The 21,943-nt window shown below is 34.5% G+C and overlaps 2 protein-coding genes across 2 annotated transcripts; both read right to left on the bottom strand.

Annotated features, from left to right (window-relative positions):
• Window positions 1-1,404: 1,404 nt before the first annotated feature.
• Window positions 1,405-4,353, bottom strand: LOC108320107 (two-component response regulator ARR14). Its single transcript, XM_017551444.2, has 4 exons — window positions 4,193-4,353; window positions 2,202-2,347; window positions 1,961-2,116; window positions 1,405-1,871 (listed from the first exon to the last, which is right to left on the bottom strand). The coding sequence occupies exons 2-4, from the start codon at window positions 2,329-2,331 to the stop codon at window positions 1,600-1,602; spliced, it is 558 nt and encodes a 185-aa protein (XP_017406933.1). The 5' UTR covers window positions 2,332-2,347; window positions 4,193-4,353; the 3' UTR covers window positions 1,405-1,599.
• An 8,815-nt stretch (window positions 4,354-13,168) lies between these two features.
• Window positions 13,169-17,501, bottom strand: LOC108323143 (endoglucanase 8). The gene is made up of 7 exons (XM_017555508.2): window positions 17,231-17,501; window positions 16,704-17,117; window positions 16,256-16,348; window positions 15,983-16,144; window positions 14,442-14,553; window positions 13,961-14,124; window positions 13,169-13,748 (listed from the first exon to the last, which is right to left on the bottom strand). Exons 1-7 carry the CDS (start codon window positions 17,429-17,431, stop codon window positions 13,422-13,424), a joined length of 1,473 nt encoding a protein of 490 aa, XP_017410997.1. The 5' UTR covers window positions 17,432-17,501; the 3' UTR covers window positions 13,169-13,421.
• Between the last annotated feature and the right edge of the window lie 4,442 nt (window positions 17,502-21,943).

The following is a 21,943-nucleotide window of genomic DNA, read 5'->3' as shown; positions in this document are numbered from 1 at the left end:
CTGGCAGTCAGCTTTCCACTGCGTTTCTGACTCACCTCCATGTGCGACACCTGGCGTCCGTTAGTGGATGTCGGGCGCTGCTGTCGCCCATGTGCGTCGCTGAGGTGGCGCACACTCCGATTGCCACTTTTTTTTTTTTTTTGAGGCCTGATATAAGGGGAGCTAGATCTTTTGTTTGATTGATGATATATGTTGTGTTTGATGCAAATATGGGAAGGAAGGGATGAAAAATTGGGATTTCTGGGTTTTCTGGGTTTCTGGAAATCTGGTGCGATTCTGCAGAATTCTGCAGATCGCGCGTTCGTCCAATTTGATGCCAAATTGGACGTTCGTCCAAATTGCTCGACCAATTTATGAACGTGCGGTTATTTTCTGAACGTTCGCCCAAAGTAGCCAAAATTCTGAACGTTCGGTTGTTGTTCTGAACGTTCGTCCTAATTGAAAAATTGGGACGTTCGTCCACACAGTGCTCGACCAAATAGTGGTCGGCCGGAATAGCATGAGCGTTCGGTTTTGTGTTCTGAGCGTTCGCGTTCGTCCTTAAGTAAAGTTAGTAATACACTAGACGTTTGTCCAAACAATACCCAGTGAATTAGTAATGTTAGGCGTTCGTCCTTAATTAGATGAAATTTGTAGCGTTCGGTCTTAGTAGATTAGAGATTGTGAGCGTTCGTCCCTGATTCGGTATGCTATCCTGAGCGTTCGGTCTTGGTAGAAAGTATAAGCGTTCGTTCTTAACTTGATAGTGTTAAGTGTGAATCTTGAGCGTTCGGTATTTTATGTGATTAGTAAAATATAGCGTTCGACTATTCATAATACAATTTTTAATTTATAGATAATGTCTAAATAATAATTGAAGGTAGTTATTAAATCACCAAAAGAAAATGTCAACCCGCTTGTAGATCAATTACAACCAAAAAAATACATGTGCTAACATAGTCTTTAATAATGAGTGTTCACGATGCAAAAGTTCAGTTTCTCTGATCTGAACTAAAAAATGTATAATTTAGTTTTTAGTAAACTAGCTTAGTTTTTATAGTATAAAAAAATATAATAACAATTGCATTAATTATCCCCAGCCTTAAACAAATGTAGGTAATACTTTGTTTTTCTCTTAACTTTTATTTTTTTATTTTTTTTTCTATTTTAATTACACTATTTTATTCTGAGTTTGGATAGAAGCACAATTTTTCATCGAAATATTCATTTTAAAAACACAGGTTATATCTATGGGTAAAATGAAAACAATTAGAGAGTAATTAACAGAATATTAAACATTCTTCCTACTATCTCACCCCGCCTCTCACCATCACCTCTACCCCTCTCTCTCTGTGTATATATAGATTCTTTTTTTTCAATATAGTAATTTGAATTATTAATTTAAATTTCCATTGAAACATGTACGATAAAAAAATATTTTAACTCATCATTCTATAAATTAAAGAAACTATTCACACTAAGAATACCAATGTATTAAGGAAGAAAATGAAGTATTTTAATAGTAATAGTAATTTTATATTCTTCACAATCTCTTTATTCAGCTGCGGCATTTTGACTTCTTAAGTATGTATTTTGCAGTAGTCAGTTAATCATACTAGACTATTCTTTCTCATGGGGAGTATCATCATCAGCTTCGGCTTCTCCCTCAGAAGAGAATTCAGAATTATAACTTGTGTCACTTATTTCATCATCTTCCAAGCTATCAATTTTCCTTATGCGCCTGAAGTGGAAATGATGTCGCATCATAGGTGAACACAAATGCTTCCTCTCAAACAAAAACGCATACTCTAAGAAGGGTTTAACCCAATAATCGCAAGCTCCAAGTTTAAAAGCCTTCTTATGGGATAGGTCAGTATCATCCTCAGACATCACTGTAGATGGTTAAACAGTCAAAAGTTGAAAACTTAAGTAAAAAGGTAGTTGAAAACTTAAGTAAAAAGGTAAAAGATTAGTTACTTACTGATGAAAGGAACATCAATTACTTCTTTTTTGAGAAAACGCAGAAATCCAAAGCCATCCATTATTGGCATATGGAGTTCCATGATAATCAAATGAAAGTCTATTTCTTTTTTCAGCAAAAGATCGACCGCACTTGAAGATTCAGAGCATATCTTAACTGCACACAACTCAAAAGCATAAGAAAAAAACACAAATATTTCTCTTAAAGAATGATAACGAATAAAATATTGTATATATCTAACCTTGATGAGAATTCTCGTTGCATGATTTCTCGATGAATTTAAGAACTTTGAGATCAGTATCAATGGCAAGGACATTAAGATTTGATGGAAATTTAGGCATCTCAATTGAAGAAGAAGAACTTCCGGCCATCACTCTCCACTATCACCTTGTATCAGGAATGGAGAAAGCAGGGGAAAGAAATAAATACATATGGCATGGTATAACAAAATCCAAACAACAATATATATAATAATATTTTAATTAACAATACAAGCTTTGTCGGATTCATGTTAAAATGCATATTCCATTTACACAATAAAAGCATCTCAGAGATCACATCACACGTTAACAAATTCTCAACTAATTGGATAAAAATATAAAATATGAATAGTTTTAAAATTAAAATAATAAAATTTACAAAATTAAATATTAAAAATTAGTAATAAAATATTTATTTAAAACTTATACATTTTATATTAAATTGTAATCTCTGAAAAATTCAATAAAAGGTCCAAAATTTTAAAGGTATAGTTTAACTAGTCTACATCCAATATCCACCTCTAACTTAACATTAACTTAAAAAAATATCAGAAACAATTACTAAAATCTCCATAAAAAATATACTAAGTAGAAGAATCTTTTAACTCTTCATTGTATAAATTAAAGAAACGAACCACTGTCTTCATAAAAAAAAAACAGAGAGAAAATATTAAAATTTGGATAAAATAAGGAGACCTCTCAATTTTTAGTTAGTTTACGAATTTTAGAAATCATATTAAAAACGAGCCAATCACATAAGTATTATATGTATGCATGCATTTAAATTTTGATCCTGACAATGTCCCTACAATCTTTTCTTTCTTTCTTTTGTGTTGGCTGATTATTGTTCTCTAGCAGTGAGCATTCTAAATGTTTGTGTGTATATCAATGGATTTTGTATCATTTATTATGTATGCTGTTATGATGATATACAGCATAATGTGCAAAATTGTTTTTGCAGAACTGATTTGTGATAAATGGAGAAAAGCTTGTGATACTGAATTTTTCATCCTAGCAAGCCATGGGAGGTAAGTCCAAGAATATTAAGTAACTTCTAATACTTTACTTGGTCATTAGAAAACAGTGGATCATGAATTTCAATATATGTTTTAGAGGTGGCGAAAAAGAGGCTGTGAATCTCATAAGACACTGAGGATCCCAAGAAGCAGCTGCGTGCTTAGCAAAGGAAACTTTGAGTACGCTTAAAAAGTGGGGTCTATAAAGATAGATGACAAATGAAACTTAGAAAGATCCACCAAAGGTTTGTCCATGGTCGGAACACTTTCCCTTAATTTCTCATTAAGCCCGTTAAATTTAAAATGAAAAAGTTTTAGAACTCACTACTAATCTATTGGCAAACTTAAAAGTATTTTCAATTTTGCAAAGTTTAACCAACTACTCACTCTATTACTCTAACACACCCACTCCATCATCATTTATATATACTCCACATCTTTATCCCACATACCAAACTTTCTTTCCCCACGTAAATCAATCAAAAGACCAAAAGAAGATTCAAAAGCCAAGTAGTTTCGACTATCTCTCTGTTAATTTTTTTTGTTGTTGTTCTTAAGTGATTGGAGTGTTACGTGTAATTTGTGATATTCGTTGTGCAAGAAGGACAAGATAAATCAATCATCAGAGCCATATGAAGAGGGTTTCTAGCCCTAGCAAACCCTAATGTAGCCGCTGGTATACAAAGAATAAGAAAGGCATCAAGAATTTGTCTCAATTATTCTGTGAGCGTCTCAATCAGAGGTTATTAATCATGTTGGTCTTATTTCGATTTCCATTAATTCCATCTCACCATAACTTTAAAAAAAAACAGCAAACATTAATTTTAAATTTGGTGAAAGATGCCATGAAATCATTCCGCTATGATTGTATTTGTTGGTAAACTCAGTTATAGATAGAAGGCATATATGGCATAATAGATCCATCTAATTCTCAAGTAGTTGAAATGAACACTAACCTCGTCGGAGGTACCTCGATTCTCTTCTTCTACACTCGATCCGCCGAAGACGGTGGCAAGGTTCAGAAATGTGAGGGTTACGTGAGAAGGAGATGCTTGCAGAGACAATAGAAGTTTAACCTACTTCATGGAGGTTTTGTGGGCTAGGCCTATCTTCAAAGGGGTCAAGAAGTGGCCCATGAATTGCAAGTTAACATTACGGGAGTGTTTCCATATGCATTTCCAAGATTTCATAATGCAACTTCAATTTTTCAAACAATTCCATGACTAATGTTAACAATTTTTTTTTTATTTTTTCTCTTTCTTAATAAAATTCTGCTTATCAAAATTTCTTAACATTTTTAACGGATTTTAATATTAACGACCGTTTAATAAATTTTTAAAATTTGTTTATTTAAAATTTAAAATTATTTAATTTAATATATTAAACAATATTATATATTATTATTATTATTATTTTCTTTTTATAATCTTTATCATTTTTATATTAATTATTACTATTTTTATTTTTTTATAATTATTATAATAGTGGAAATAATATTTTAATAATTATTAAAATATTAATATATATTAAATAGTTTTAAAATATTAATATATATTAAATAATTTTAAGATATTAAATAAAATTAATAATGTATGTTAAATTTTAAATAAAAATAAAATTTTAAAAAATTTATTATACAAATTTTCAAATCTATTAACATATCTTATCGAATTTTGAAATTTGTTAATATAGACAGAAACTCGATTAACAAATTTTTTAAAACTTTATTTTTAATTTAAAATTTAATAAAAATTTACTTTAATTTAAAATTTTAATATAATTTCACATATTACTTTTATTTTAATTAATTTTACTTTTATTTTTATTCTTTCAATATAACTATTATAATTGCAAAAATAATATTTTGATAATTATTAAAGAATGAATATATTAAATAATATCAAAATTTTATTTTAAATTTAAAATAAAGTTTAAAAAAAATCTAAAACAAATTTCGAAATCCCTTGACATATTATTGAATTTCGAGATTTTTTTAACAATTTTTTTTTTTCAAGTTTTGTTTTTTAATTAAAATTTAATAAATATTTAATTTAATTTAATTTTATATTATAATTTAAGATATTTAAATGTATTAAATTAGATTTTATATTGTTATTATTCTTTGTATTTTTATTTTTTCTGTTTTTCTAAATTTTATTATTACTACTATTATTTTAATTATTTTTACTTTTATTTTTTTAATATAACTATTATAATAAAAAAAATATTTTAACAATTATTAAATTATGAACATGTATTAAATGATATCAAAATTTTAAATTAAACTAGATTATTATTAAATTTTAAATTTTAAATTTAAAAACAAAATTTAAAATAATTTGATAAACATATTTCAATGAAAAGATTTCGAAATCGGTTTAATAATATTTTCAAATTTTTTTTCTTAAATTTCCATCAATTAGAAGTTTCATATAACAGTTAGTGAAAATCTAACAACTAAGTACATCCAACATTATCGTTAAAATTTTAAAAACACCAGTCCATATTAATCAAATAATTTATTAAGACTTTAATATCACATATACTTTATGTAAGCAAATCTTTAATTTTCAATTAAATGAAAACAACACACAGGATCTTGAATTTTCATGATACTCACAATTCCCATAATACACAGTAAAAGAGAACTAACCTGGATCCATTGTGCACTTCTTCCTGTCTCTTCCTGTCAAATGTTCTCTCTCCTCTTACTCCTCTTTAATGCCTTCTGGATGATATAGAAGTTGTAGGATGGTTTTCTCTGTCAGTTTCTCTTCTTTCCTGAGAACGCTACGTTCTCTATATCTCTTCAGAAACTTAATGTGTCCACAGAAGAAATTTTTTTTTCCTCTTTTATGATATTTTAATTAACTTTAATAAAATACCAAAATGCCCTTTTGGAGTGAGAAGAGAGGGATTAATTTTAATAACTCTAAAATAATCCCAATAACTTTAATACTTTAATATTCTAATAATCATCACATTAGAATCCTTACATTAAAGTTATACTTTAAATTACATGAACCAATGTAAATTATTAATATAATTTAACACTCCATTATCGAAATACACGTCATAAATTTTATTTACAGAAACTTCAATCATTAAGAATAACATTCTACTGATCTCAAAATCATTAACCTTATCTCAAACCATCATGAAAAATGTCATATTTATCGTTCAAACTTCATTTTCTTCTATGTAGGAGTAAGAAAGTATGAAAGTTTACATTTTCCAAACTCTTATCCAATGTAGTTTGTTCTATTTAATATAACATTTATTTATATAAATCACCATATTAATATTATTCACAACCATAATAAATATTCTCTATTATATTCTCATTTCATTAAACCATGAAAACATTTATAAAATAGAAATTTCTTATCATAACTCAAACCAATCACCATGTAACATCCCAAAATACAGTAATTACCATAAATCAGAATTAATTACAATTAACAGTAAAACCAATGCAGTCTTTACATTAATAGATCAAGGTTCAAAAGCCGAACGGCTTAGATACAAAAATAACGTACGCCAAAACAGAATCAGGGATAATTAGGACGAACGGTTTTACAAAATATTTAACCGAACGTCCAAACTAAGCTAACATTTACATCCCTAATCTAACGAGCGCTCTAAGGCTCGGCTTTAACTTCCACTTCAACCAGATTAGCATCTTCCAAATTTTCTTCTTCCAGCATTTCTTCAAGAGACGCACCACCATCTGCTCACATCCACACAGATGATCATTGCAATGACAGGACGAACGTATAGATACAGACAACACAATGGAAAACGCAAGGGTAAGCTTATATAGTTTAAGTTATACATCAACACATACAATAAACATATCATTCCACACAATCACATAGTTCGTCATATAACATCATGTAACATCTACACATATACATATATATATATATAAGTAAGACGACCGTCCGAACTGTATGATCTGTGTAGTTACAAGCGTCCTTGCACCCAAGTGGTGTGGTAACTGATACACTCAACAGCTGCCACTCGAGGTTAGTCCGTTCTTACGTCGCCCATGTTAACTTATGGACTAAGGACCTCCTGTCGTTCCCACACATGAACTACCCTCTTCTACGTGAAGAAGAGTATCACGGAACATCAGGATGGACAGCGAGTCTTAACTTATCCACAGTCATACTTTACCAAATTTAATATTTAACATATCTGAGACGTTCCTCCTTGGAACGCTCGTCCAAAATCCATACTCATAGAATCACTCAATATAGTGTTCACATGGTAATATCTTATAATTTATCATCATTCTCATCTTTAACTTTAAGAGCATAAAAGGACGAACGTTCAGTCCTTTGAAGAATTAGGACGAACGTCCAAATAAAGTACTGGATGGACGAACGTGACTCTCTGTTTGGTCAGTTAAATGAACTGACTCTATTGAAGGTATAATGATACTTAGAAACTTTTCGTGAAGAAGATCTTGGACCAGATTCAATGTACCAAGGATAGTCAATAATACTTAGAATTTTCTTTTGTAAAATTTTGTATATAAAGAACCGATGCTAGTATTTGAGCGAACGTAAGAGGATGAATATTGTAATATTTGAACGAACGCTATTTACGTTCGTTAAGGAATCAAAGATAAGGACGAGCGTGCGGTTTAAGACCGAACACTACATCAACGCGAACGCTAGGTAGATGACCGAGAATCAACCATGACGAACGCTTGGTATAAGACCGAGCGCTCTTTAGGACGAACGCTTGGTTTAACACCGAGCGCTATTTAGGACGAACGCTTGGTTTAAGACCGAGCGTTGTTTAGAACGAACGTTCGGTATAAGACCGAACATTACATATTTTAAAGTGTAAAGTATTTATATACAGCTGAGCTGAACCGAACGCTCAGACATTTAAATGGGGACGCTCGCTCTCAAGCGGAGTTCTTCCCAAATGAAAGAATTCCATTCTAAGTTATTTTCAGGGAAACCGAACGGTATAAGACCGTACGGTGACGAGCGTAATTTATCATAGGGAGTGATTTACGTTTCAGGTTTTTCAACCATAATAGATTTCAGATTTCAACATTTAAACTTATACTTTATAATTCATATGATTTTCAATTTATAAACTTTATAACATTCATTCCAATTACTTCATATTCAACATCATCATACAGATTTACTTCATACAACATAAACATCCATGTTCATAATCACACATCTCAATCATCATACCTCATACATTCGCATTCATACTGCATACATGCATTTCAGTCATCAACATGCATACGTTTTCATACATCCAAATCAGATCATACCACATTCAAGTATAAATTGAACATATAAGCTTCCCTTACCCGGATCAATGAAGGGAACGTCCTAACACCAGATTTTGGTTTCGTCCAGCTAACGTTATCCTACCCTTAAAGCCTCTTTGACTCTTCTTAGAACAAATCTAACCACAGAAAATGAAATCCTTTAGACTACACATTTGCATGCAGCCACAAACCTAGTTTCCAGGGAACCTAAGGACGAGCTACTGAAGGAGAACTTACCAGTTTCAGTTCTTGAAATTGTTCGGTCCAATGTGTGGCTCTCAGTTCAACGAACGCTCTTACGGTGCTGAAATGGAATTCGGAGAAAAGCTTGGTGAGTTACAGTAGAGAGAAGTTGGGAGTTCTAGAGAGAAGATGGAGAAAAATGGAGGTTTGGGCTCAGAGGAAGACGAAGAGTGTGTGCAGGTGAGAGAGAAATTTTCAAAAGTCCAGTTTTGTGAAACCCACGTTCGTTCGAACGAACGTCTCCCAAGCCGACACCTGCACACCCACTTCTGAATTGGAAGCTTCTCTCGCGACAGGTGGCGTGCGTGCATGCGGTACAAAGTGCGCTTTAATTACTCTGAAGGTGACATGGCGTGCGTATGAATAGTGATGTGACAGATAATTTGCATAGTTAATTTTCTGGGTCTTACACACCACATCATGTATAATATTTTAGTCAGAAAAACCACACAAATAAATACACATACAATTCATAAAACAATTAATAAATAATTCAGTTTAGCCAAATCACTGATGATGCAACCAATCAAAAATTGGAACTTATAAAAATTAATAAATTTTCCTTAATTTCTAAATTATTTAACTTTCGTATCATATCTTTAAACAGTTTCTATCACCGTGTATAATATTGATATCAATTAACAACAAAACAATTATCATAATTCTAATACCCATATTGTCAAAGTAAGCTTGTTAATTTAAAATAAATAGACACTTATTATGATTCGACCAGTATATACCTTACCTCGGAATAGCTTGTACAAGCTAAGATTCACGTTTAACCTCCTCTTGAAACCATTGTTACTCACCGTTAGAAACTTCGTTTTAAAAAGAAAATGTGTCTTTTTGATAATTTTTTTACAATCTTGATAGTTTGTGTAAGGTTTCAAAAAAAAAAATAAAAAAAAATAAAATATATATATATATATATTTGGACGAACGTCGGTGGAGTCCACGTGGCAAGCGACGAGCGCGACACCTCAGAGCGCACATGGACGACAGCGGCGCCCGACCTCCACTAACGGACGCCGACTGTCAAACGTGGAGCTGAGTCAGAACCGGTAGTGGAAGGTGTTAGTGAAATACACGTGTCCGCCTGCGAATGGACGTCCGTTCAGCACGAGTCAGATTTCTGAAATGGAATACACGCGTCCGGCTCAGGATAAGCGACCGTCCGGTATTGGGCTGAAGTGGAGCGCGCACTGGTTGAGTGGAGACGTGCGTCCGGCTGAGTGGAGCACGCACCTCTTAATTTTAATTCTGATAGATCTCCCTCTTCACCCTCTTTCCTTCAGTTTATCAGACTCAATTCTCTCCTCCTTCTCTCTACACTCTCTGCACCCTTCTCTCTCTAAGGAACCACCACTGCACCTCCTCCGTTCTACACTCCGGCAAGGTTGAAAGACGCTCGGCGTAGGAATTCCAGAGAGAACGTTCGGCTGGTGAAGCTGGTAAGTCCTTTCCTTCCTCTCTGACGTTCGTCCTTCGTGCATGAAAACTATGTTTGAATTGTACGTTCGTTATTCTCTTAGAGTAGAGTGGTTCTGACTTTTGGTGTTGGGGTCGTTCGCTCGTACAGTGGATTAACGAGCGTTGACAAGTAGGATTTGAGTGGAGAAGCGTCTGTGTGCGTCTGTGAACGTTCGTTCATTTCCGGGTAAGGGAAGCTTACTTAATTTAACTGCTTTTGATGTATGTTATGTGTGAACGTTCGTTATTTTACTGTATAAAAGTAATGCATGATGAATGATATAAATGATAGTATGAACGTCCGTTATTTCACTGTATGATGTGCTAGGTGATTTGCATGAACGTTCGTTATTTTGACTATATGAAGTTGTTATGATTGAGTTATGTGAACGTTCGTTTTTATGGAATGAAAATGATATATGACTATGTTACATATGATGCATGAGATGTTTGGTGGAATGGAATGTATGAAATCTGAGATTTTGGGTTGATATGAACGAATGAGATGATATGATTTTGATGAGAAATGAACCTTCCATGAAAAGTTGTACGTTCGTTCTGGACGGTCATTGACCGTTCGGTTTTTCTTAGTAATATGGTTGAAATGTTGATTCTTTCATCTGATTGAACCTCGGGTTGAGGACGAGCGTCCTCGTCCTAAATTGCCATGCTTGAGCGTTCGACCAAGCACTGTTTTGATCTTCCCTTTTTAATTTCCATGATATTTTACGTTCGTTACTGAGACGGTCTCTGACCGTTCGGTTTTCTTGGCCAACATGATAAAATCCCTGGTTGAGGACGAACGTCCTCATCCTAGAATTGCTCTGTCTGAGCGTTCGGTCTAGCACTGTTGAATCTTATACTTTTGATAAACTCCTCTCTTTTATACGTGTATATATATATATATATATATATATATATATATATATATATATATATATATATATATATATGTAACAGTGCATTTTCCCGTTCGTATTACTTCTTCAAATATCCTTTAGTTTATTTATCAACATCTGTTAATTTAAGTTATTGAACGTTCGGTCTCACACCGTACGATCGTACTGGAAAGCGTTCGGTCTTACATCGAATGTACGCTCAGAGTGACGTTTGGTCTCATACCTTACGATTCGCTATAAATGAGGCTCGGTCTTAAACCGAGCGCTCGCTCAAAGTGAGGCTCGGCCTTATGCTGAGCGTTCGTTCCGAATGACGCTCAGTATTACTTTGAGCATTCGTACTCTTTTTCCGCAAAATAGCGTGCGTCCAATAAACAGTACCATACTTGGCCTTTTCCGTAGTTAACTGTAACTCTGTCGTTCGTTCTTTTGTACAACGAACGTCTTTCGGTCTCGCTTTTTAGCGTTTGTTCTTTGATCCGACGAGCGTCTTTTGGTCTCGCGGATAGCGTTCGTCCTCGGTCTCCTTGGGAGGGAACGTTCGGTACTTCATGATATTGATGAACAGTAAATGATGAATGATAAATGATGAATAGCAAATGATGAAGAGTATTTGAGATGAATGGGAAGTTATGATTTTTGAAAGAGCGTTCCAAGGAGGAACGACTCAGGAATTGATTATTGAGATCTGTAAAGTATGAATGTGGTAAGCTTAGCTGGTTGTTCATCCTGATGTTCCGTGAGTACTCGTTCTCACGTAGAGAGGGTATGTCATGTGTGGGAATGGCAGGAGGTCCTAGTCCTGGTAATTATTTGGACAGATAGGATTAACCTCGGGTGGCAGCTGATGAGAGTTCCAGTTACTACATCACCCGGGTGCACGAACACCGAAGCTACACAGAATCCTTGTAGTCCGGACAGTCAGTCGTGTTGAGTTTTAATTTGTGAATACGTTAAAATGGGTTGTTATTTAATGAATGTGTATGTTGAGATATGCATGTATGTTGAATTGTATACCTGAAATTGCATGTTGATGCATGAGTTAAATTACGTAAGCTTACCCTTTCGTTTTCCTTGTGTTGTCCATTGTCCTTGTACGTTCGTCTTGTCATTGCAATGATCATCCGTGTGGATGTGAGCAGATGGAGACGAGCATTTGGAAGAAGCGTTGAATGAAGAGAACCTGGTTGATGTCGAAGTGAAGATCGAGCAGTGAGACCGCTCGGCCAGTATTGTATTTTGTTGAACTGAGTGGTCGTTCGACCATCTCTTGTTTTCTTTTAAGTTAATTCGACCGTTCGGTAATTGTTCTGTGTAAACCGTTCGGTTAGGTTTCTTGTACGTTCGGATCTAAATTTGTAAACTCTTATGTGTGACGTGCGACTTTTGCACATTCGTCCGTTATGTTGGATTTGTACTCAAGGACTTTCGTCCTTGAGCGTTCGTTGGTTTCACATTTCTTTTACTTTTAGTGTAAAACTGTTTGAGATTATTATTAAATGTGATTTTTCTAAATTTATAGTTATGACTGTATTTTTGGGATGTCACAGTTTGTAATTGGTCCGTTTGAAATATATGAATATGTGTCTACTTACTACACAATACAATTTAATTAATTATTGTATTGAATTATCTAAATAAAACTATAGCAAAATATTTTTCCAGAAAATTCTGTTTTCTAAAAGTTAAGTTTTAAAAAATATTAAAGATGTGAAACAAATATTTCCAACTTTAAATTTTTAAAATACTAAAATTTATCACATAATAAATGCCACTTGTGGCTTGTATAGTTTATTTTCTAATTTTCCAAGTAATCTGTTATCTACTACACCTTTCTAAAATTGACTCAACAAAGTTTTATGGGAAAATTAGTTATGAACAAAATTGGTATATTAAAAAAAATAAAGTTTAGTTTAAAACTGATGTAATTTAATACTTTTTAATTTCGTTGTTGGAATCGATGAGAAGCGTAAAATAGAGTAATCTAGTAAATTTGCCATGAACAGCGTGTGATGGTCTGCGAACGGAGTCCGTTTTGAAGGATTTAATTCATAATTACAGAAGTATATAAATTGAAAGCATTGAACCTCTGCGGACCATAAACCCCGTTACATAGAATCCTATAGTATACAATTACTAAAAAAAACACTGCAAACCAAAATACTATACTATTACTGACAACACTCTTCTTCTCCATTCTTTTCTTTTCCCTTAGGGTGACCACATGGAATGCATACATATAGATAGATAGATACACTTGCAAAGTCAATAGTGGCCTGAAAAGAAAGCCAGAAGGCCCACCAGCGGGGCGTTGATGTATGTTGTGGGCTCCGATTGCTGAAAGAAAGGCCTGGAATCCGGGAAGGAATCTGTGTTATTGGTGGGCCCACCCACCACGGCCCCAACCAATACATTGGGGTTGGGATTTGGGCTAAAGAAATACCGAGATCCAGCTTTACAGCCAATGCGGGCTGGGTGAACGGCCAAGGAGGGAAGCGAGCTGGCCCGGTGGTGTATCCTCCGTGGGTAGCGTGGGCCATATCCAACCATGTACGACATTCCCAAGGGGTTGTCTCCGAGAATGTAATCCACCTAGTAAATCAAAACCATGTGCACTCACATTATCACAACATTACCCGTGTTCCTAAATAATAAACAACTGCAAAGATCACGTGTTGGCGTCAATATAGTAAAAAACTAGAAAGGAGAAAATCTAGCCGTTAGTTTTGTCAGATGTGGAAAACTATAAACAAACTAGGCCGTTAATCGACGGTGATGTCAATGTGGAAAAATTTCATTCTTACCTGGCGTTTGGCAAGGTGTTTGAGTAAAGCCGGGGTGGCAGTGGTTTCGCCACATGGCACGACCTTATTGGCGTGGCTTAGGTAGTTAGAATAAGCCAGGAGTAGGAAAGACAGGGACGTTACGTGCTGCATGTTACTTCCACCCGCCTTGAAGATAAGCCCACCTTTATTTATAAACCAACAAAACAGAAGCTTTAGTTACAAAGGGAAAAAAACACAACCATGGGAGTAACTAACGTTGCTTTGCTGCAATAATTGTGCAGAAATACCAATGCATGGATTCACCCTGCACGCAAAAACACACCAAAAGAAAGCCTTTTCCTTTAAGGAAGCAAGCCAACCATGATTAATGGCTTTGTTTGTGTCTCAAAATTCACGATCATCATCATGTTAGAATTCCATAATCACGCCAGAATCACCTTTTTTTTTTTTATCTCTCATCAAAATCATTATAAAAAGGTAAAAAAGTGAGTATTTTTACCCGGGGAATATTGAACTTGAGGATGAGAAATTCCAGGCAATGTAGAACAGATAAATTGATCTGCGTTCTGTTTGAAGGACGCAAAATAGTTTGCTCTTCCCATTAACACCTCCTGTGACAATGAATGGGATAGGTTGATAAAAAAGAATGCGAGAAATATGTGATAGCGATGAGAGCTGAAAGAAGAAGTCACAGACTCAATGGATGCAGGAGAGTAAAGCAAGTTTGCAGAAAAGAATGGTATGGTGCACATGCATGGAGCAGTGGTGGGACCCACCCATCTGCCAGATCTAACTAAAAGGATGAAAATAATTAAAGGAGAAGACTTTTGGTTCCAAATGTTCACCATATGGAAGGCAACCAGTTTGGCCATCCACTTTGGTTCTCATTCCAGAGACAATACACTCCCTTTCTCTAATGACAATTTTGCCCCTTCCCATATCAATGTCATCCAAAACACTCTCCCATGATTTAGATCTAAGCTCCAATTATTAGGGAATGTCCTCCTTGCATAAATAACAAAAACTTAAAAAAAAAATGAAATTCACATCATGTGCAATCATCACCATTTCAACAACCCCTTTCTCATTCCTATCTTGACTTTTTCTTTTAATATTCATCAACAAATGGATAAACCTTTTTTTTCTAAAAAATTCAAATCTGTACTCACATTCCCAATCTAGCTGTACCGTACATATGCACACAACATTATTCAACATGCCTTAGATTCCTTCCATGGCCCACCATTAATAGCAAGTCAAATTTAAAATACTACTCTCTTTCACATTTTCTATTCACACCATTTCAGATTATTAATACATCCTTCATGTCAAAGCACCCACATTTGTCACTGTTCATATTAATTTCATTTATTCCATACTTTTACACTTCATTAAACAACAATTATAACATTTAATGAAGAAAACACCAAATCAAGTCCCTGTAATACAGTACAGGATCCGCTTTGTACTTCCTCACTCGGGTGGAAAATTAAGGAAACACCCGTTAGATTCATTAAGGCATATGTAATGGAATAATAAAATAAATAAAATAGGAGAAGAATTACTAAAAAGTGATTTTTTTGATGTACATATGGTGGAAAATAATGGTGTGGGTGTGATGATGATGGATGATTAATAATATGATGCGTGGAGAATGGGAAGGGGTGCGAAGAAGACAAAGTAAGTCACATTCCACAGACCACGTGATGCAGAAACTTTATATCCAAATTCCGCATCTAGATTGAATGAATGAACAGTATGACACTGCGCCTCCACATGCTAATCGGGGGGCGCAAGACAAGAGGAACAAAAACACCGCATAAAAGACAAAAGAATTTTGATATGTGCGCTCGCACACTCCATGACACAAACATAGGAGTAATGATTATAAAATAAAATGGAAAACTCCACTTCAACAATCATATCATATAAAATTCAATAAAAACCAACCCAGTTAATTAATTCTAACCAAAACGGGTATGAATACGAAAAGTATGGTTCATAAAAATGGGTGTGGCAGGACAGTGGTGTTAATGTTACCTTCGAAATGAGGACATTAATCCCAGCATGCTTGTTATCCCAACCAAACTCATTTATGGTGTCCCCTGCTCTCAATACCACTTCGTTCCGAACAATGTATTCTCTGTACTGACGCCTACGTGATGCCTTGTGCAACCACGCCGCTGCCCACAGCAACTCGTCCTAAAAATCACCATCACACAAAGTACCTTTATCACTACTCATTATAATTAAAAGTCATCCAATCCAACGCCCAATATTCCATCCCCTCATGTCTATTATTGCTCCACGTACCTGGTAACCATTCACGTCGCAGTAAAACGGGCAGACTGCACGGCTCAGGCTGTTACTGTACGCGCCACGATGCGAGTCCGCAAACTGGAACACCTGCACCCTCACCCCAAACCAACGGTCATTTTCTCGCGATATTTTAACGGAAAATATGTTAAATGCACCTCTTTAACCATTACAAGATACAGAGAAAAACACGCCAAAAAATAAATAAAGTGTTGGGTGGAATGGGTGACACCGAGATATTATTCCATGTCTCTCGTGAGAGACGAGAACAGTCTCGCTTTCCACAAACTGCTTTTCAAACTTACCACAGTCGCGTTTTAACTTTTCAACTAAAGCCAAATGAAAAAAAGTTTTCACAATTTCTTATTTGTTTATTCTTAAAACAAAAAGAGAGAAAGAGAGAGAGAGAGTTTCGTGTGTGGGAGGGTGCAAGAGTGTGACGCACCGCAACGGCTCGATTGAGGAGCTTGGTAGAGTAGGAGGGGTCACGTGATCTGAAGACGATGGAAGCAGCAGCGAGTGCAGCGGCAGTTTCTCCTGCCACGTCAGATCCTGGGTGGGACCCGTCGATCTTGAAAACGGTGCGTAGCGTGTCCATGTCTTCCGGTCTCTCCCAACAGTTATGGTCGGAGAAAGGGTCACCAACCTGCACGAACACCACGCCGGAACCAATCTTCGCCGTCGCCTTCAGCAAATAATCGGTCCCCCACCTCACTGCCTTCAATGCATTCCCAAGCTCCGCACCCATGCTCTTCTCGAAGTCGATCACGCTCCACGACAGCATCGTAGTCGTGAACGCCATTGGAAAACCGAACTTTATGTTGTCCCCGGCGTCGTAGTACCCTCCGCTCAAGTCCACCTGGGTAAACAGCACAATGCACCTCATTAATAATCATCATCATGACCTCCTTAACTAAACTCCAACAACTATCTGCTACTTGTAGAACAAAGGAAACAGAAAGAATGTCTTACTCCGGCGGTTGCACCGTCGTGCAATGCTGAGTCGCGGCGCCAGCGCAGGCGCTGATCGCCGGGGAGTCTCCCCGAGCGCTGGCCTTCGAAGAAGAGGATGCTTTTGCGGAGGGCGTCGCGGTAGTCGTGGGAGGCGGAGGAAGGGCGGAAGAAGAGGAGGAGGAGCATGGAGAGGACAGAGAAGAGAGTGTTTGACGCCATTTTGTTGCTTTGTTTCCCTCTCTGGCAGTGCGAGGTGGTGTTCGTGTTTGTGTGCGTAGAGAAGAGGAAACGGTCGAGGTTGTTATATAAACGAGAAAGCATCCTTGGATTCCAGTGCCTTGTCCAGTGCGCCTTCGCCACGTGGAGATAGGAGAGTGGTTTGTTTTCGGAGCCCGATGCAAACGGGTCTTGACTGAACGAAAACGGGCCTTGACTGGAGCAGGTCGGGTCGGGTGAGAGTTTGGAACGGGGAATAATGCGGACATGTGATGAGCACCGCGAATTGGTGGGGAACACGTGGAGTAGGGGGGGTAGGGGTTGGGGAAAGGAGAGTGTGGGACCCACCGGAAAGTGTGGGTGCATTGTAAGAGAGTACTCCATCTGTGTATGATGTAGGCGCAGCTTATGATGGGAGTGGGAGAATGATTGTGAAGCGTCAGATGGTTTGACTGTGTGTGTGTGTGTCTGGGGAAGAGAGAAGACTGGGAGGACATGTGAATTAGTGAATTTATGTCGTCTGGTTGGGTTAACCTTTAATATATTCATACGAAAACAGTTTTCATAGCTCGATATTATCTGTCAGGTTGGAGTTTTGATAGTTGTTCCTCTCGCGAGTTTAGGTTTTAGTGTAAATAAATTATTAACTGTAGAAATTGCCGTCTAAGAATTATGTTATCTAATTAAATTACACAGTTTTGTATGTGTTCTTGTTAAGGAACAATCAACATAGGCAAAAGTTTCGGAAACATTTGGTGTCACACTCTCGTATATTCTGTCGTGCGTGAATGACAGAGATAATGGAGAAAGAATGAAATGTGATATCGTGATGCGGATGAGGTGGAGGAATTTGTGCCTCTGTTTTTGGGTTTTGACTTGGAGGTCACACATGAATTGGGATTTTAGATTGAAGTAGAAATAGAGTTAGAAGTTAATTATAACTTTAATTTAACTTTATAAAATCGGTTTGTAGTATCATTTATTATAAATTATGAATTAGTCTTATTTTTTGTCGATTTGATTGATGTGTAATTTTCAACAAATAGTAACAATTTATTATTTAAAAATGTAATTATTTTTGTTTTATTACTTTTTTTATTTATCATTTATTTGTAGGAATAAAGTTTATTCTGCAGAAAGTAAAATGTAGGGTGTGCACGAAGTATATAAAATTAGTTCAATAAATAAACGAAGGAAGAGCAAGAGCATAAAATAAAACACAGCACATAGTCAGCCAACTTTTCTCTATTTATTTTTATTTTTTTGCCTGAAATTGATTAAGATAATTTACAGGGCGAAAACCTTTGAATAAGTAAAGAAAATAGCTCTAGCACTTGAAGCATAGAGTATAGAGTGTAGATGTGTTCGTCTCAATATTGAGACGTAATTTAAAAAAAAATATCTTGTAATTGTTTTTAAACCTAAGGATTACTCAATGTTTTTTAACATTCAGACCCAAAAATCTTTTGACAAAGAAATACTTTCCGCCTTCAATTGAGCTTCGAAAATATGATTTCTCTATTTTTCTAATGGAGTCCCTCAATTTTTTTTATTCTTTATTTCTGAAAATTCCAAAATTATTTCACTTTAATACGACTTGAGTTGTTTGGGTCTGCTCGCATAACATTTTCTTGGTGAGTTTATGGACCGGTCCATGTCCTGTATAAATTTTTAATAATTATTAATATTTAATTAAATTAGTATAAATAATAATTTTTATAAGTCTATTTCTTAAAATTAATAATATTTGTAATTTTATAATTTATAAGTAGAAAGTCTATTAAAAATATAAATGACTTTGAAGTAGACTTAAATAAAGAAAAAAAAATGAAGAAATTACTTTTAAATTTACTCAACACGAATGAATGAACTATTTTTGGATTGATTTGATAACAAACGTAAATGAATAAGTTGCTTAGAAAAAACATATATGACATATTATGCTAGTGTTACTAGATTTTAGAAATTTAAATAACACTGACTACATAGACCAAATATAAACTAGTCTATTATTAATGAGCGAGTTACAAGTTATGCGAAATGAACCTAAAAGGACCAACCAATTAAAATATTCAGCTTGCTCTCTATACTTTTTTCCATATCTTCCCTACAACTTTGTAATTCCTTAAGTAATATGGACTATATAGATCAAATATGAACTAATCTATCATTAATACACGAGTTATAAATTATGTGAAATAAACCTAAATGGATTAACCAATTAAAATATGTAGTGTGCTTTCCATACTTTTTTGCATGTCTTTCCTATTCATTATTTATAGATACGAACAAATTTTGGATTAGCTTTTTTATAATATTTGAGTGGAGGGATAAAGTTAAATTAGGTAGATTTAATATAGACTAGTCTATGTATTTATAAAGGTATAAGACAAAAGTTAAATTTTAATAACTAATGTGTTGAAATCCCGTATGAGCTAACCAAACAAACATCGCCACCAAACTTAATTAATGAGTTATTACTTTATTAGTTTTATTGGTTAAGATTTCACATAACTAGATTCTAAAATAAAATACAAAAGTTAAAAGAAAAAAAAATCGAAAAGTTGGTATATACTAAAAGCGTTGGAACTCTTATATGGTGATCATAGTTCACACACCAAACTTGAGTATTAGAATTAAGAAAAATCAGTTTTATAAACACTTTCTTAAGAGAAAAAATGGGTGAAAGCCATTCCAGACAATGTGTATATCAGCAGAGGGTGTTGACATTATAAGTTCTATTCATCTCATAATTCGACAATTACAGGAATTAATTATAGATAATGAGCAATATAGAATGTTATGAGAAAAATATGTCAAAAGGCTTATTTAGAATACATCTTAAGCAGAGTTCAAGATAAGATTGTGGTGATGTATCAAAGCTCATTGGGGAAAAAAGCTGTGGTGAAACATGACCAATTTCAAGATTTAGTAATAACTTTCCTGAGCTAATGATGGAAGCTCATGTGAAATCATACCAAGTCTGGAAAGTACAAATCTCTGCTACAAAATCATAATCTAGCTTTTTCAGTTACACAGTATTTTTCCGCATTATCTTGTCTATTTCATAATAGTTCCATAGTATTTAATGCAACTTTGAAATACGCTATAACAGGAACCATGACATAAAAAGTTTATATATATAATCATTCCTCTTCACAATTCATATGTGCATATTTGCGGATATGTATTTGAAAGAATTAATATTTAATTTTTATATAAGTTATTAAAATTCATTTTTTTATTAAATTTAATATAACATAAAGATGTAAACTGATTATATCATTTTTAATCACTGATAGTATTAATTTTTTATTATTTTAAAAATTAAAAATAACGAATTTAACGATAGGATTAGAAGGTTTAGACTATTCCAACCTCTCATTAGATTCCCAATAAGACACAATGAGAAAATTAAATAGAAAAGCTATGAACATGAGAAAAAAGTACTATGTTTAAGTTAAACTCTGCAGCACACAACATGCCGTAATTGTTCAAACTAGAACTCAGAATGAAAGTTAATGGTGGTGTACATGACACTGACAATCGCAAGATAATTAAAGAAAGAAATATATTAACCAATTAATCAACGCAAAGCCTGATCTTGTTTGCTATTAAGGATACCATGTTTAACTTTTATCATTTAGAAGTGGTTTAAGCCCAACGTAACTTCTGCATGAGATGTGTGAAAGTGTCTAAATTATATGATTGAAATCCTAATTTTACAAAGAAAAAGGTTAAACATACATTCCTTATTAGGTCTCGAGAGACTATAACAAAACATGTTACATGATAGCATGAATTGTTCTAAATTAATGATGATGTCTATTTAGCATATATGGTACCGTTGGTGGGATTTCCTCATTTTCCTCAAATGCATCATTAATTCAATTCTCTGTTGGTTATCATAGCAGTGTCTCGTTCTAAGATATTTTTTGTAATAGGAAAGTTTTGATGCTGGTATTTGATGTCTTTTCACGATATATATCTTATTTTCTAACGGAAAGCAAAGAAAAAAACAACACTATTTGTCTCGTTTGTGATGTGATTTTTGTAGATATCACATCTTGTACACATAAGGCTGCGCTTATCTGCTGCATATTTTTGCTACCTCAAATCTGGTTTGATTGCTGAACACATATAAGAGCACACATATATATAGTTCGAATTTACATCAGATAAATTTAATTATATATGTTCCACTTGGTTTAAGAAAATGGATGATGCTACTAAGTATAATAATGTATATATGGATGTATGGCCGTTATAGCTCCATGACAGGTTCCCATACCAGATGTTTATGGTAGTTGTTTGTCTCAACAGAAGTAACTTTGTCTTCCATGTTTCTCGTTTTTGTGTTGGTCCAATGAAAATAAATAACGGAGTTGAAGCTAGACCCCACAAGAATTCACAGTCACAGAACAGAGCCAAAGATAATAAAGAGTGAAACTTTGTAGTTATCCTTGATTCACGGAGTCTTATTATTGGGCATGGTTGTGGGTATGACAAGGATGT

Source organism: Vigna angularis, chromosome 1 (assembly GCF_016808095.1).
Source record: "Vigna angularis cultivar LongXiaoDou No.4 chromosome 1, ASM1680809v1, whole genome shotgun sequence".
Classification (NCBI taxonomy): Eukaryota; Viridiplantae; Streptophyta; class Magnoliopsida; order Fabales; family Fabaceae; genus Vigna; species Vigna angularis.
Note: the sequence above shows the minus strand (reverse complement) of the source record. Positions and strands in the feature narration are given on the sequence as shown.

Excerpts from the sequence above, each read along its gene's own strand:
- LOC108320107 (XM_017551444.2), bottom strand. The coding sequence starts at position 2,331 with ATGGCCGGAAGTTCTTCTTCTTCAATTGAGATGCCTAAATTTCCATCA. Across the intron at positions 2,117-2,201 it reads CAACGAGAATTCTCATCAAG|TTAAGATATGCTCTGAATCT; the intron begins GTTAGATATATA and ends AGTTGTGTGCAG. Across the intron at positions 1,872-1,960 it reads AATTGATGTTCCTTTCATCA|TGATGTCTGAGGATGATACT; the intron begins GTAAGTAACTAA and ends AACCATCTACAG.
- LOC108323143 (XM_017555508.2), bottom strand. The coding sequence starts at position 17,431 with ATGGCGTCAAACACTCTCTTCTCTGTCCTCTCCATGCTCCTCCTCCTC. Across the intron at positions 17,118-17,230 it reads ACGACGGTGCAACCGCCGGA|GTGGACTTGAGCGGAGGGTA; the intron begins GTAAGACATTCT and ends CTGTTTACCCAG. Across the intron at positions 14,125-14,441 it reads TCAAGTTCAATATTCCCCGG|GTGGGCTTATCTTCAAGGCG; the intron begins GTAAAAATACTC and ends TTATAAATAAAG.